This window comes from Oculina patagonica, chromosome 13, assembly GCF_052425735.1.
Source record: "Oculina patagonica isolate OP01 chromosome 13, crgOcupat, whole genome shotgun sequence".
NCBI classification, from domain to species: Eukaryota; Metazoa; Cnidaria; class Anthozoa; order Scleractinia; family Oculinidae; genus Oculina; species Oculina patagonica.
The window spans coordinates 29,332,657-29,347,407 of NC_135770.1; the positions used below are offsets into that span (position 1 = coordinate 29,332,657).

Sequence of the window (14,751 nt, forward strand, 5' to 3'; positions counted from 1 at the left end):
AAGGGTGTTTACAACAATTCGCCTGTTCGTGGCGACTTCCCCCCAAATCATTTCCGCGTCAGACTGAAGTTGTATTTCAAGCTCAAGCGGCATTGGGGGCAAAAGCTTGTCACTGAGCTCTTCAAAAAAGAGTACCTGTTCAGAGGAATAATAGTGTTGACCGTTGCACCTGCGTGGGCTAACAACCCCCTTTGTCGAATTCCGAGGTTTGTTGCGTTAGCGTCTGCATCAGTATCGTTTACCGTATCAAGATACCAAAACTGGCTTTTTGCCGCGCTTCTGGCGTAGTCATCAGAAAAATCCAACAGATTTTTGATAAATATCAGCTTGTGAACGTTGTCAACGTTGTAAAGAGGTTTTCCCGCAGATTTTACCACAAGTTTATTTATCAAAGAAAAAGATCCATTGATCGGTGCTGCTGCTGTGTTAGCTGCAACTGCCGTCCCATCTGCGGTTACTTCAAATGTGAAATCTGCACGGATGTAAGCGTTGTACCAGTCGAACCAGTTTTCTCTGTCCGTCACAGAAAATTTGTAGCCATTTTTCACCTGCAACTGGGTGTTTGCAGGTCTTACTATGGGCTTGTCTAGCCCAAATCTCATAAACTCAGTTTTTTCCAAAAACTTTCCGCTTCGAAACATCGCTTCAAACCGGGCGTATATATTATCCACAAAAAAATTAATTTTTTGAAATGATTTGGTTCACCTCCGTCTCTGCTTTTCTTTTCAAGATATTTTCAAGCTTTTGTCTCGACGTTTGGTTGAGTCCTTTCTCCATTGTTGCTTCTGTTCGGGTCAAAATATTGTCAAGCTTTTGTTTTGACGTTTGGTTGAGCCCTTTTTCCACGGTTGATTTTTTTTTTTTCAAAACTTGCTGAATTTTTTCCGCGCCACGCTCTGCAACCTTTTTGGTAGTTTCAACTGCTTTTTCAGCGGCTTTTTCCGCGGCTTTTTTGGCTGCCTCTTCCGCCTTTTTTTTCCCGCTTTTTGCGAATCGTTTACCGATCGACATCAAAGTGTCTCTTACGATCCCCGTTCCTTTGTGCCGATATCTGTAGCGACCTCTGTCGTAAAAACGCGTCCACTCGCTTGGGTGATTCATCCTATACTTTTCTCAAAAATCATTCTTCCTCTTCGATGAAAATACTCAAAGCGACAGGTTGTTCGTTCAAGAAAAGGTCGTTTCCTGCTCCATCACTGATTCTGATTCTTATTGAGTTAATCCGAGATTTGTTGACTGGTTGCCACATGAGACGTCGCGGCTCTTTCGAAAATGGGTAAGAGATTTCAAGTTTCGATGTTGACAACATGGCCAGCACATCGTCTCCAATATTGTCAACAGTTCTTGAAACAAGGTCGCAATGAATATAAATCCAGTCTACCCCTCTCGTCAAGTTTGGTACATGGCCCCCAATGTTATTCGTGTCGTTCAAGATTTTTTTGTCAAATCCGACAAGCTTTGAAAGTTCGCCTTCGCTTAAATCAAGCTCGTAATCGTTGTCAATCAAAATTGTAACCCTGTATGTCGTGGTGTAAAAATAAAGTTCAAAAATGTTTTTCGCATCTTCAGTTTTTCCTGTCAGTGTTTGAAAAGCGTCGTTCAGGTCTTTGTAATCATACATTCCATCAGGAAGGGTGGCAACAATCCAGTCTGAGTCACTTTTTTTCTTCCATTTGAATTTGTTATTGTCATATTTTTCTGAAACATTATACCAAGAATAGCTCATTGTTATAAGCTCGTTCATTGCCGTTTTGTAGGTTTTTGAAGAGTCCAAAACAATCGGCGGATTGAAGACGATTTCAAAGTCATGAGATTTATTTCTCGCATTACTCTTTATTGCAAGCTCGGAGTCAAGGAAAAGGTTAAGATGTTTCATCTTATATACTTATGAAAAATTTTTTTCGCTTCTTCTGTTGACAGTGCTTTTTGTTTCGTTAACATTTGCAGCAATGAAACTATTTGTCTGCGCAACTTTTCCGAAGTGTTTCCTGCATCAATCGACCCGAGGCTTATATAAAGTCTGTCAACAAGAGTGTTCACATCAACAACACCACTCCCCTCTTGATCTGGCGGTTCTTTTTCGAAACCTAAAGAAGCTTTTGCTTTCTTCTTTTCTCCCCTTCTTTCTAAAATTTCGTCTCGCGCTTTTCTTATCTCTGGAATAGTGTAACCGTGAAATTTTGATGTCGGGCTTTTCACAACATAGTCGGGATTGTCTTTATTTTTCGTTAACATGCTGCTCAGTGTCTGCAAATCAGTTGATTCTGATCCCTGAATTCCTGGTTTTTGTGGTGTCCCCCATTTGGCGCGTTCAACCGACTGTGACAAGTCTTGTGGCGGTGTTGTGCCTTCAGCGCCTTCTGTTGCATCATCATCATCACCTCCTTTTGCGCCATCATCATCATCATCCTCTTCTTCCGCAAGAGGTGGGGCTGGTGATGATGTTAATAATGGTGGTGATGATGTTAATAATGGTGGTGATGATGTTGGCGTTTCGTCTTCAAAATCTTGGTCAGATTCCGCCATCGAATAGTCAGGCACTCCTGGTGTCGAAGGAGGGGTTACCGGTGGCGTTTCTTCATCTGGCGCAAAATCTTCACCAAAAGGGTAGTTAAAGTCAAAATCATCCATGTTATAGTCTGGTCCTTCAGCATCAGTTTTTTTTTGCGAGGGAAAGGCACGGTCAAGCCTTTGAGTCACAGGTTTAAATAGCTCCTCACCTGAAATCTGTCCAAATTTTTTTTCAATCACGTTGTTTTTAATTGCGGCAAGTATTTTTGCATTTTGTTGCTCAATAGCTGCCTTTTTTTCCACAAGCTCCTGCCATTTTTTCATCGACATCTTTTCGAGTATATATATATAATCATCAAAAAAATGAAGATTCCGAACTACGACCCTGGGTTTTGTTCGCAAAGCGCTTTCAAACAGGGGCATACAAGCATGCCATCCGACACTTTTCGCATGCTTATTTGTGGCCCAAGCAACTCCGGAAAAACAAACATTCTTTTACACATGCTTTATGAGCTTTTGGTTTACGACAAGATTCATCTTTGTGCAAAAAACCTTCATCAAGAAAAGTATCAGTTTATTCTTGACGATTTCGAAAAAAGAGTCAATCCAGAAACTGGTTATGAAGTTATCGAAGCCACAGACACCGTCATTCCCCTTGAAGAACTCACAGAGGACAATCAAAAAATCGTTATATTTGACGACATGGTTTGTGAAAGCAATCAAAACGAAATCATCAATTACTTCATAAACGGAAGGCATCGCCAATGCAGCGTTATTTATCTTTCTCAATGTTTTTTCAAAGTTCCAAAAAATATTCGTGACAACTGCAGCCATTTTTGCATTTTTTCCTTTCTTCCAAGAGAAAATAATCGTATTGCAGATGAACTTGGCATAGACAGAAATCAACTTGATCGGGCCACAAAAACAAAATTCTCTTTTTTGTATCACGACCGACCAAAAAAAACTTCGAAAAAAAATTTTGACGAATATGTATAAAATGGCCACGAGTTATTGCGTCAAACAAAGAAAGCAAACACAATGCGTGCCCGGCAGCGAACAAATTGTGCAAACCAAAAACAAACGCCGTATGCTGAAATGCATTTGTGCTGAATGCGGAGCAAAAAAAACAAAATTTGTTAAGGCACAACAAGAGGGGGGTAATTTATTTGATTTTTTAAAGCATTTCAACCCTAAAGAAACTTATGACGCTGTGAAAAGAAATAAAGTACCATGGGTGGTCGATTGGAAAAAAGGGTATGAATTGCTCACAGACGCATTTAAACCCAATCCTGTGTCTACTAAAACTGCCAAACAAAGGGTCGCAGGATACAAACGTGAATACAAGGCTTATAAACAAAAAGGTGGCACCAAAAGCTTCAGTTCATGGGCATTGTGGAAGGGTTATGCTTCAAAACCAACATTTTAATAAATTCTCTTTCTTGGCATAAAAAAATAAACCAAAAAACTTCGAAAAAAAATTTTGACGAATATATATAATGGGTGCTTTCAACGGTGACACAGGTCATCCTTCAAACGGCTCAACAACCGGCCCTCCCGGCCCCCCTGGTCCAAGAGGCTCCCCTGGCCCCGCCGGGCATAAAGGGGACACTGGCCCCCAAGGCCCCCAAGGTCCTACTGGTCCTGCCGGTCCTCAAGGTTCTCGCGGTCCTACAGGTCCCGCTGGCCCGAAAGGCGACACTGGACCTCAAGGCCCCCAAGGCCCAACTGGCTCAAAAGGTTTAGTTGGACAGAAAGGTGACAAAGGCGACAGCGGCCCGACTGGCTCTACTGGCCCTGCCGGTCCACAAGGGCCCCAAGGCGCAACTGGCTCTGCTGGCCCCATTGGCGCAACTGGTCCCGCTGGCCCTGCTGGTCCAAAAGGTGAAACAGGCCCGACTGGTCCGGCTGGTGCCACAGGACCCGCTGGGCATACTGGACCTGCTGGAATAAAAGGACCGCAAGGAGATGCCGGACCAACTGGTCCTACTGGTCCACAAGGTCCCGCTGGCCTAAAAGGTGACCCTGGACAAATGGGTGTTGTCAATCAAAATTTAGTAATGAACGACCATTCAATCAAACAGCTTGCTAATCCTGTTGGTGACCAAGACGCTGTGAACTTTGTTTCAATGGAAAAGTATGTTTCAACTCACTCGATTTCTTCAGGAGGAAATGAAAATTTGTTTTCTCATTTGTTTTTTTCAGCATCTTCTTTCACAGGAGTTACAAATGTTAACTCATTAACAGTTGTTGACAATTTTAACTCCGGTGTTCACTTACTCAAAAAAAGCGCTTTTCGTTTTAATTTAGTAAAATCTGGAAACAGTTTCAATTCAAGACTTAAAATCGGCCTAACCGGGTTGCCCTCTGGTGATTACACTCTTTGCGTTGAGTTTTTCTTCCCAGAAAGTGATCTTAACTGGAGTTTAAGTGCTTCGTCACCTTTTGGAAGTAACACTGTCAATTATCATACAAAAAGATTCAACAATCACACGCCAAAATATACGAGAACAATCATTCACTCACAAAAAAATGCGTCAAACAGTGACGATAAACTTTTTATTGACATAACCAATCCTGGTTACTCGGGGTCACAAGCAAGTGAGCAAGCTTATTTGATTGCTTATGGTGTAAAGGGTTATCAAGCGGACGTGCCAAGCGATGTTTTTGAAAAACCTTTTATTATTTCTTCTGGAGACATGGTGCTTGAAACAAATCTTGATATGAATGGGTTTGAGTTAAAAAACTATTTTCCAAAAATATCAAATTTTGTCATAAACGGTTTTTATGATGGAACCGATGGTACAATTTCTCTTGGGGGTCGTTTTCACCCAAGTTCTGTTGTTTTTTATTCGGTTAAATTTAATTTTAATTTAAATTACTTTATTATGCCCGTTGACGGAAGAATTGAAGAATGGCAGTTTTTTATTTTAAGTAAAAAAGATGATAATGTTGTAAATGATGAAGTACAGGTGTTGATCAAGGTTCAAACAGAAAGGGGTGGAAGGGGGTCAGCCACAAGGAGTTCATCCGTTTCTAATTTCCAAAAACAGGACATTGTTTCATTAGAAGCATTAAAAGGAGACAAAATTTTGGTCGCAATTTCAAATAAAAACGGAGCAATAAATACAAAAACAGGTTTGTTAAATTTGATAATTTTTGGAAAATATTAAGACGTACAAAAAAAAACAGTTTTAAAAGGTCAATTGCCTGTCAAAAGATTCGCAACAAAGCTTTTGTCAAAAGCGCGCAACTGCGCGATTTCCTCTTCTGTCAATAAAACAGCGGGTTGGGAAGCAGCCTTCGCCCTTTTTTCTTGTAAAAACATTGCTGCAGGTGGGTTGAAAAAATTTTTCAAGTTTTTTTTTCCGCTCATGTAACAAATTCCGCGTCTTCCTCGGCCCATCTTTGTGTATATTCCATTGCCCAGCAAATGTTCAATTGACATGAAGCCGCTCGCGGCATGCAAATTTGTGCGTGGGTGTCGGGGTTTACCCGAATGATATTTTTAGACGTTAGTAAGTTGTTTTCATTCCTGTGTGCTTAAAATCTGAGTTCTAAGCACTCTGGAATGAAAAATCTATTGTTTTACACGTGCACAACTATTGTTCTTTTGATTTAATGCACGTGATATCAATTATGACCCCTTGCCGTCTAATTCGGTGTGGTATTTGTCGAATTACGTTGAGAGTGAGACGTGACAGTCACGGGCTTGTTTGAACATGTCAAGGGCTTGCCTGAACATGGTATGCAAATTTTGTTTTTTTCCGCGTGGGTAAACAAAGTCGGGGAATTTACCGTAACTCATTAACACTTGCCAAAAAACGAACTCCGGCTGCGATAAAAGCGTCTAATTCGAGGTGGTATTTGTGGACTCCCCTCTATACTACTCCTGGGAATTTTCAGAAAGCCGACGTTTATCTTCGAAAGAGGTGGAAGCGCGTCCAATACCTCGCTAACGTGTTCTGGTCTAGGTGGAGGAAAGAGTACGTGCAAAGCTTGCAACAACGAGTCAAATGGAATAGCTCAAGAAGAAATTTTGGTAAAGGAGATCTTGTACTGATAATCGACGAGCGTGTGGCGAGGAACGTTTGGAGCTTGGGCAGAGTCATCGAGATTTTCCCAGGTGCAGATGGTCTAATTCGGTCAGCAAAGGTTGCCACCAGCAAGAGCGTGCTGGATCGCCCGATCGACAAGCTGGTACTAATTTTAGAGAGTGAAGAGTAAGACCGGAGATATCCCCACCAGAGGAGCCACAGAACATGAACTTTGCTTTTTAACCGTTTTTAAATGTTAAGAACATTGAACTTAAGAGTTAAAACTCTTAGGGGAGCCAGATATTGCTCCCGCATTTGACTTTTTTCTAATTATAGTTATTTTGCATGTATTTCTTTGTTTCCGTCATTTCATTGTTTTCGCTCGCTTTCGTGTCTTCGTGCCATTTATATTCTGTTAGGTTTTTTATGCATAATTTCGCTTTGTTTCGTTCGTTTTCGTGTTAGTTTCACCGTTAGTTTGCTAGTTCGTCTTTAGATTTAGTATCGTTCACTTCGTCCATCGCTCATCGCTTCTCAAAGATTTTATTTCTTCATCGTTTGTTCCTGTGCCATACAACGTTTGTAAGTATCTTTTCTTGTCGTCTTTATAGTTTCGTTTATTTTCCTGTCGCTTTCTTTTCATTTTATTTTATCGTAACTTGTTAATTTCGTGTTTGTTTTTTAGCAACCGTATCTTCGAGTTTCACCGTGTAATTCCTATTTCGTCGACTGATCATTAAAGTTGTGAACATTTGGTACGCGTGTGGATATGTATGGCAGTAATACGGAATTTGTTATGTTTTATACCGTTGAAAAAGCGTATACATTAGCTTATTATTGTGTTTTCTGTTTTCTTGCCGGTGATCGACAGCCCCAGGCAGAGTCCAGAAAAGAAAAGGGAACAAAAATTAATGCAGGCAAGCGTTGCGTGACAAGCCTAAACAACGACTGCGAATAAGACTGGCTTTGACGTTGTTGTTTTTTATAACACAACTTCTTATGTCTTTTCACATCGATAAACTAATTACAGACCACTTTTCTCTCATTTGTATTTTATCGTTTTGCTGATAGAACGTGCCTCGGATCGCGATTCATGAGAATGAAATGTGAGTAAATACAGTTTATGGTCGGTCCGCATTGAGATATAGGCTTAAGGCCATCCCAATAAAATGTTTCGTTTCCCATCGCCCGACCGACCCATTTTTTTCGAAAAGTAAAAAAAAAATTCTAGATTCACTTGTCAAAGAAGCAAGAACTTCAATTTACAAACACATGATCTTGTTTTATTAACAACAATTGGTATGATGTGATGTCTTTGTCTTTAATAAACATCGACACTACGTTATTTATAGACTGTTAAGGAATAACGAACGAAAAGACCACGTTTTCGAGTTGACTTTGTAATCAGGCTTTCTTACTAAGCAGCCCGGCCTTCTCTGGAACCCAGAACCCTTCAAGTGTTCATTCTTTTTTGTTTTTTGCCCGACCGACCGACCCACCATCACAAGAGACGGGGCGATGGGAAACGAAACATTTTATTGGGATGGCCTAATAGATCAATAAAAAAGTGATTGATATAGTTACATCTTGACTTGCACTCTTGCACTATTAATATATATAATTTGCTTGAACTCCTAGATTGCTCTGTGCATGTGGCGGTAAACTTTGTAGAAACCCTGTAGGCTTATTCACGGCGGCTATTCGTCACTGTTCGCGACTAATAATTCAAAGACTATTCGTCACTATTCGTCACTATTCGCGACTATTCGTCACTATTAGTCACTATTCGCGACTATTCGTACTATTCGCTATTCGCTATTCGGGTTTTCCAGACACCCATTAAAAAAAGTTTCTCAAATCATGTGTTTTCTAATTGTTACACAAGTTGAAATTATGCTACTAGTTTGACAGATGTTATTTAAAAAGCTCTTTGATTATGCTGCTCAGCAGGGGATTGGTGCGGCAATAAATATTTCATAAATAAGGTAAATAAGGTGTAGTCTACCCTCTATGTGAGGAGTATGGATGTTTTCTGGAACAACCCAACAGGGCTATAAGGACTGGCTAATGGGATTTTTTATGACTATTTCTATTCAGTTAATTCTTTTAATCTGTCTTCTTTTCCTTTGTTTTTTGATGTCTGGCCAAAACTACAATGGAATGTTACGAAGTGCTGAGATCAACGTCTTCCTTTCTTTTTAAGTTTAAGGGTGAACTCAACAAATGGTTTTTCAATACCAACTGGCTTATGATGATTGATAAATACATGTAACATCATTCTACATGAATAGTATGGATAGTGATTTGCACTGACTGAGTTGCTTTTTTGAAATTTTCTTTGTCAGCTTGAAGAAGATAAAGTGATTGATTTAGTAGAGAAATCATGCAGTCCAGATAATGAGGAAGGAAGCTGGATCTCAAAAATTGATCTCATTGAAAGAAATGGAGAATTAAGACTTTCTGGGCAGAGTGACACTGGAAAATGTAAGAGAGAATGTCAGACAGTTTCTAAAGCTTGTGAAGAATCTATAGCAGAGGTAGACACAGATCTTGCAGAATTGCTGTGGAAGGACAAGTTGACGTTGTCAAAACTGATAAATGAAGTTTGCTACTCTTTGTCGAGTGCATGCACAAGCAAGAGGCCAAAGCTTAAGGCTGGAGAGAGGAAGATTGATGAAAAATTTCATGTTATGACAGAAGGTGAGAAGAAAGCTGATGAAGTCTTGAAACAAATGAGGTAAACACAATACTTAATTATTGCCAACCCCTTATTACTTTCAATTCATATTTAGCGGCCAGTTCTTATGGCTTTTGGGGAAAACAATAGTGGCTGTAATTTTCATACAGACCCTGCCGGGCATTTGAACTTAGAGCCCTGAGACTTTCTGTTCAAATGCCTAACCCCAGAGATTTGTGGATGTTCAAAAGAGTCACTAAACTTCAATAAAATGTTGTAAGACGTCCATTAAAATGGTCAAAAGTCCTCACTATGGGCGTTTACCGAAAACAATTGCTGTCAATTCCCCTGCCTATGCCCGGTTCCCCCCCCCCCAGTGGCTTAACATTGAAAGGTGCATATTAAACATACCGTTAAATTCTGCTTATAACCCCCCCCCCCCAACCTGCTTTTAAGCCTTCCCAGTTATAGGCTCATCTACCTGTAGACAAAAAATACATCCGATTTTAAGTCCCCGACCCCGGGAAATAAGTCCCCTGTTCCAATATTGCTGCAAATATTGAAAGGAATTTGATTCATTGTGACGTTTGGAAGCTTAATTCAAAACCAGTTAATGAAAAACATATTTCCATCAAGACTGCTTTAATAGCTCATTTCAAAACTTTTTTTCATTCTGCTTTTAAGCCCCCTCCTCCTCCCAGATAAAGCCTCCCCCCCCCCCCATTTACAAGCCCATCCAAAACTGATCGATCCTTACGAAGTTGTTTAAAGCCCAGGACTTATAAGTAGCATTTTAGGGTATTACTTTACATCAACAGCACAAAAAATGTGAGCATAAACATATTTTTTATTATTAGAGATTAAAAGGACATTATAAACATAACTTCGAACAGAAGTTGTTGCAATGAATTAACATCAGGACAGAATGATCATTGTGTAATGCCCCCTGTATCTGTTATTCCCCAAGTTGCTATTTTCAAAAAAGATGAATCACATTTAAGGCCGCTACTTTTGGATTGTTGTTATATAAAGAGGGTTACTAATTTTCGGAAGGAAATAAACTTAGAATACATCTTTTCACCATTTAGATTATGTACATTATACTTTAGTTTACAGTTTAAAATCTACATTGTACAGTTCCAGTAAATATCCATACCCACCCCATGTGGGTCATTGAACATTCCAAGAGGAGGGGGTCTCAAAATCCAGAATTTTTAAAGGAAAGTATGGGGCTTAACTGGAATTTCCAGAGGGGCGTGGGGAGTTAAACCAAAAAACCTTCTATGGGAGGGTCAGGGCTATGGATATTTTCTGAAAAACACATCTTAAAAATGGCCCAGTGGTTTGCCAGTGTAGCTGGTTTCTGGGTCTTGTTCACAATACTAAGGTTACCCTCATTGTCCTTGCTGGCTTTCCCTATTTTTTTTGTTACGTATTTATTCACCTACATGGAGAGAGTTACATGTATTCTGAGAGTAAAATGGCCCTTGTCTGAGAACACAACATCAGGGTAATGACTTCCACTATGCAATCCTAATCTCACAAGCACCTACTCTATAATGCAGTTTTTTTTCTTGGTATGAAACCTGTTGTCAAATCTAAATAAAACTCCATTGTTTGCTGAGAGCAAATCAACGGTGTCCATAGCATGAAAATGGAGATTACATGAGTTCTGGTTGTTGTGGTATAAAATGAACCGTCTGTAATGTAAAGTGTTCACAAGGAGAAGTTCTGGCACTGTTTAAATAAAATTATCTCAGAATCTTAACCCTCTCTTCTCCCGTACCCATCCAGCCGGGCCATCCAGTAGGCATGAATAGATTGTGCCGGTAAATTCAGGAAAAGTTGCTTCACAATATACCCAAAAGTTGCTTAAATAACAAAAAGTTGCAACCAAAATTTAGAAAAGTTGCTTGCTCTCTAGAGTGAATTTTGCGTTTTCTAGAAATTGAAGCGTTTGCAGGTTTCTTAAGAGTTGCCCCAGCGTCTTTACTCGCACTTTAAATACCAAGATGGCCGGCGGCAGGCTCTATGTTGCAGCGAGTAACCGCTGGATTTAAGCGCCCGTTAGATAGAAAGCCGCTGTCCAGATTTCGCGGGCGTAAAGCAAGTGTTATTTTATTGTCATTTTATTGTATATCCTTAGTTTTAATAAAATCAGTTTTGATAAAACCAGTTTTAATACAATCCTTCGAAATGAAACGACCTTTTATGGTTTGGATCGGATTTATATTAATTTGTTGCTCAAAAGTTGCCAAGGAAGGCAAAAGTTGCCCTAGGTCGCTGGTACTACAAAAGGTTGCTCAAAACGCTAAAAGTTGCTCAAAAGTTGCCGAGCACAATCTATTTATGCCTACCATCCAGCCGCGTATTCTCCCGGGTTGCTGCCCCCTATCCTGTTCTACATCAGAGTTACTAAGAAAAGTGCAAACAATGAAAGATGTCTGTTCACTCAGCTTAAAAAAGTAGGTTGGCAATGCATGCACACATGTAGTTCTTTTAAATTTGTTACTCGTGAATGCATAATGAACGAGTATAGTGGGGAAGTTTAGCCATCCTTCCATCCTTCCATCCTTCCATCGATTTGTTGTAAACATTATGCAAATTAAGTAACGCATTCACGAGTGGCTCATATAGACTCCTTTGATTTTTTAGAGGGATCCCTGGAATGCCACGCATGGAAATGTATTCTCAAGAGGACATTGAAAAGATGCGTGATCAGCCTGGTGCTCATCAAAAGGAAAAAGAAAAAGAAGAGGTCTTGGAATAATGGTCCTTCACTAAGTATTGGACCGGGCATTCGTTCGTGCATTTTATTGACGTTCACAACTAATAAAACACTTAACTTGCACAAAAAACTCACTCCTACTTTTTTATTGGTTTGTTAAACAACGTAAAGGAATTGTTTTCCGAACGGAAAACCCTGTGTCCTACTGGTGAGAATCCCGTTCCTTTTATCCTTTCCGCTTATATCTTTAAAAATCGTTTTCAGTCGTGTAATAAATCTCTTATAAACCAACTTTGCTCGAGTCCGTACTGTCATAGCCTGCGATGCAGACAAACAAAAACTATAGTCCGTCTGCGAATCAACTCACAAAAGCTAGTTCCGGCCCCCCGCGTGTTACCAGGGATTTCTATAATAACCTCTGATTGGCTCTTGAATAGAGCCGTTCTTTCGTGCGCCGTGATTGGTCGAATGGATCTCGTAAAACCATAGTTACGCTTTTGATGAATAACAGAATGGGTTAAATGATCATTTTAACATCGAAATGAGAAGAAAAGAAACCTTTTCACCGACAATTGTAAAAAAGGTTTCAAAATTAATATTCTTTCTTTTGGTCACACTGTATAAAAAAGCACTTTTAGCAAGTCGGTATATATTGGAAGGGCAAAACGGAATATAATTTATAACGATTGCCACACTGAGTCACCCCAATCAGGGGGAGCTACCGGTCGGTGCTCTCATACAACTGAACTATCCGCAAGGGCAAAATGGGTGTGTGCCGCTATTAAGGAAAGGCTTTTCAAGCAGTTCAGCCCGGGGAAAGGGAACATATATGCGCACAAATTACAAGGGTAACAAAACAAGGGAACTAACTGGCATACTGAAGGGTAGCTCGTTAATTATTTGTATAAAGGCTCTATTCTCGAAAAATTCATACAGACGATTCGAGATGCATGCATCGACTAAGGGATCTTTCAAAAACTCGACCTTGAAAGATGATAAGCCGACTTCGGTGAAAGCCAAGCCACCGAAACAAGAAAAACTGGAAAGAAACGCCGCAAAGAAGGAAACTGGACGTGCCTTGTTGGTGCTGTTTATCATTGTCTGCTTAATTTCTCTAGTTTTTTCTGCTGACATTACTGATGTTGGTAGGGAAAATTGGCGATGGATGTGGTTGCTCTGCAGACGAAGGTAAGAAGATATTGAAAGTATTTAGAATAAATAAATCAAGAGAGGATGAGCGGACTCATCCTCTCTTGATAAATAAAATAACACATTAAAACTAAAGTATCCGACTTTTCGATGTAACTAACATCATTATCAAGGTAAAATGTTGTATCGTGGTGTTTCAAATTTTTTCAAAACGTGGTGGAAATAAGTGCAAGATGGAAGAGAATAGTGACGATGTGATGAATGTTGCCATGGGCGAAGAAGGAGTAAGCCATTTTCTTTTCTTACTTTATTTCCATCGCACTCGGAATCATAATCCAGGTAGTTAGCATGTAGGCCCAGACAGATTGTGCTCGGCAACTTTTGAGCAACTTTTGGCGTTTGGAGCAACTTTTTCCAATTTTAGCAACCTTGAGCAACTTTTGGCTTTCTGAGCAACTTTTGAGCAACTTTGTATTGATATGCCTAATAAGAATCACAAAAATTAACATGTGGTTAAAATTTTGAAAAGGAAACATCTATTTCTGTAAAAACATTGATACTTTGCATACTAGCAGGGAACGGGTGTTGAGGAGGTGTTGAGAGGACATCATAAGCCCACCTCGTCCCCAGTTATTTTCGGTTCACTACCAGTGCCTGGTCGCCCAAGCTTTCTTGGCCTGGTTACCCAGCGTCGGCAGCGTGTTCTTCAACTGTGCAAACCTTTTATAATTTTACATGTGCCCAAGATATACACTTCAGATTAATATATTGAACTTTCTTAAGTTCCAATTAACCAAAAAGAACAATGATTGATGATATTTAATAATATTTGTATGAAATATTGATATATTAAAGTAGCAACTTTTGAAGTTTTAGTAGCAACTTTTTGGGTTTTTGGGCAACATTTTAGCAACTTTTTGACTTTAAAAAGAGCAACTTTTCATGATTTTGCGAGCACAATCTGTCTAGGCCTATTAGCATGCCCGTATTTTTCGGTATTTTTCACTCATAACAGAGGTAGTCACGCTGTTGCATGACAAGGGCTGAGTCACGTAGAACGGTCTAGGGGCCAGGCTCACGCTCTCCCTCCCTGCCTCTCTCTGATTGGTTAGTCCGCATAGTGACCCTCCACTTCCGGTTATGCAAGTTAGGTCACTTCCGGACTTTTTCACTTCCTGCCATCCATCAAAACTCCGTTGCTATGACAACCTATTGTGACATCATTTGCTCAGTACCTGTCAAAATGGGTCTAGATGATCCGATTTACCTTGAGGTTATTATTTTTAGCGACTACTAATTTTAGCGATTTCTTCTAAGCAAGATTTAGCGACTATTAAATTTATCGATTTTCCGAAAATTAAAAAAAATCAATTTTAATATACAGATAAGATGAACATAAATGTTCAGTAATAGAACAAAGTCACTTATAATTAAAATTGAACGAACATTAACATTGTCAGAACGAACAAAGTAAATTGCAAATGTTTAAAGTGGGTCCTGAACAGGGAAATCAGTCATATTTTCCACGATGCCGGCGATCCCAGCTCTCTCCCAACCCTTCTTACGTTGTTACCCTTCCTTCTGACGTTGTCATATAGTTGAACAGGGCCACTATATTTAATTTTGTATTCCTCTGGCGGGCGGAGGTATTA

At 39.8% G+C, this 14,751-nt stretch overlaps 1 protein-coding gene across 3 annotated transcripts in view; it reads left to right on the forward strand.

Annotated features, from left to right (window-relative positions):
- The window catches only part of LOC144637300 (uncharacterized), a 31,762-nt gene extending 19,396 nt beyond the window's left edge, over window positions 1-12,366 (forward strand). For 2 of the 3 annotated variants that reach the window (XM_078496431.1, XM_078496432.1), the window contains 2 exons: window positions 8,891-9,245; window positions 11,878-12,366. In XM_078496431.1, the coding sequence (XP_078352557.1) occupies window positions 8,891-9,245; window positions 11,878-12,110 (588 nt within the window). In that variant the 3' untranslated portion in view covers window positions 12,111-12,366. Of the gene's footprint in view, window positions 1-8,890; window positions 9,283-11,877 lie in introns of all 3 variants that reach the window. The other variant, XM_078496433.1, reaches the window with a different exon arrangement.
- The last annotated feature ends 2,385 nt before the right edge of the window (window positions 12,367-14,751 follow it).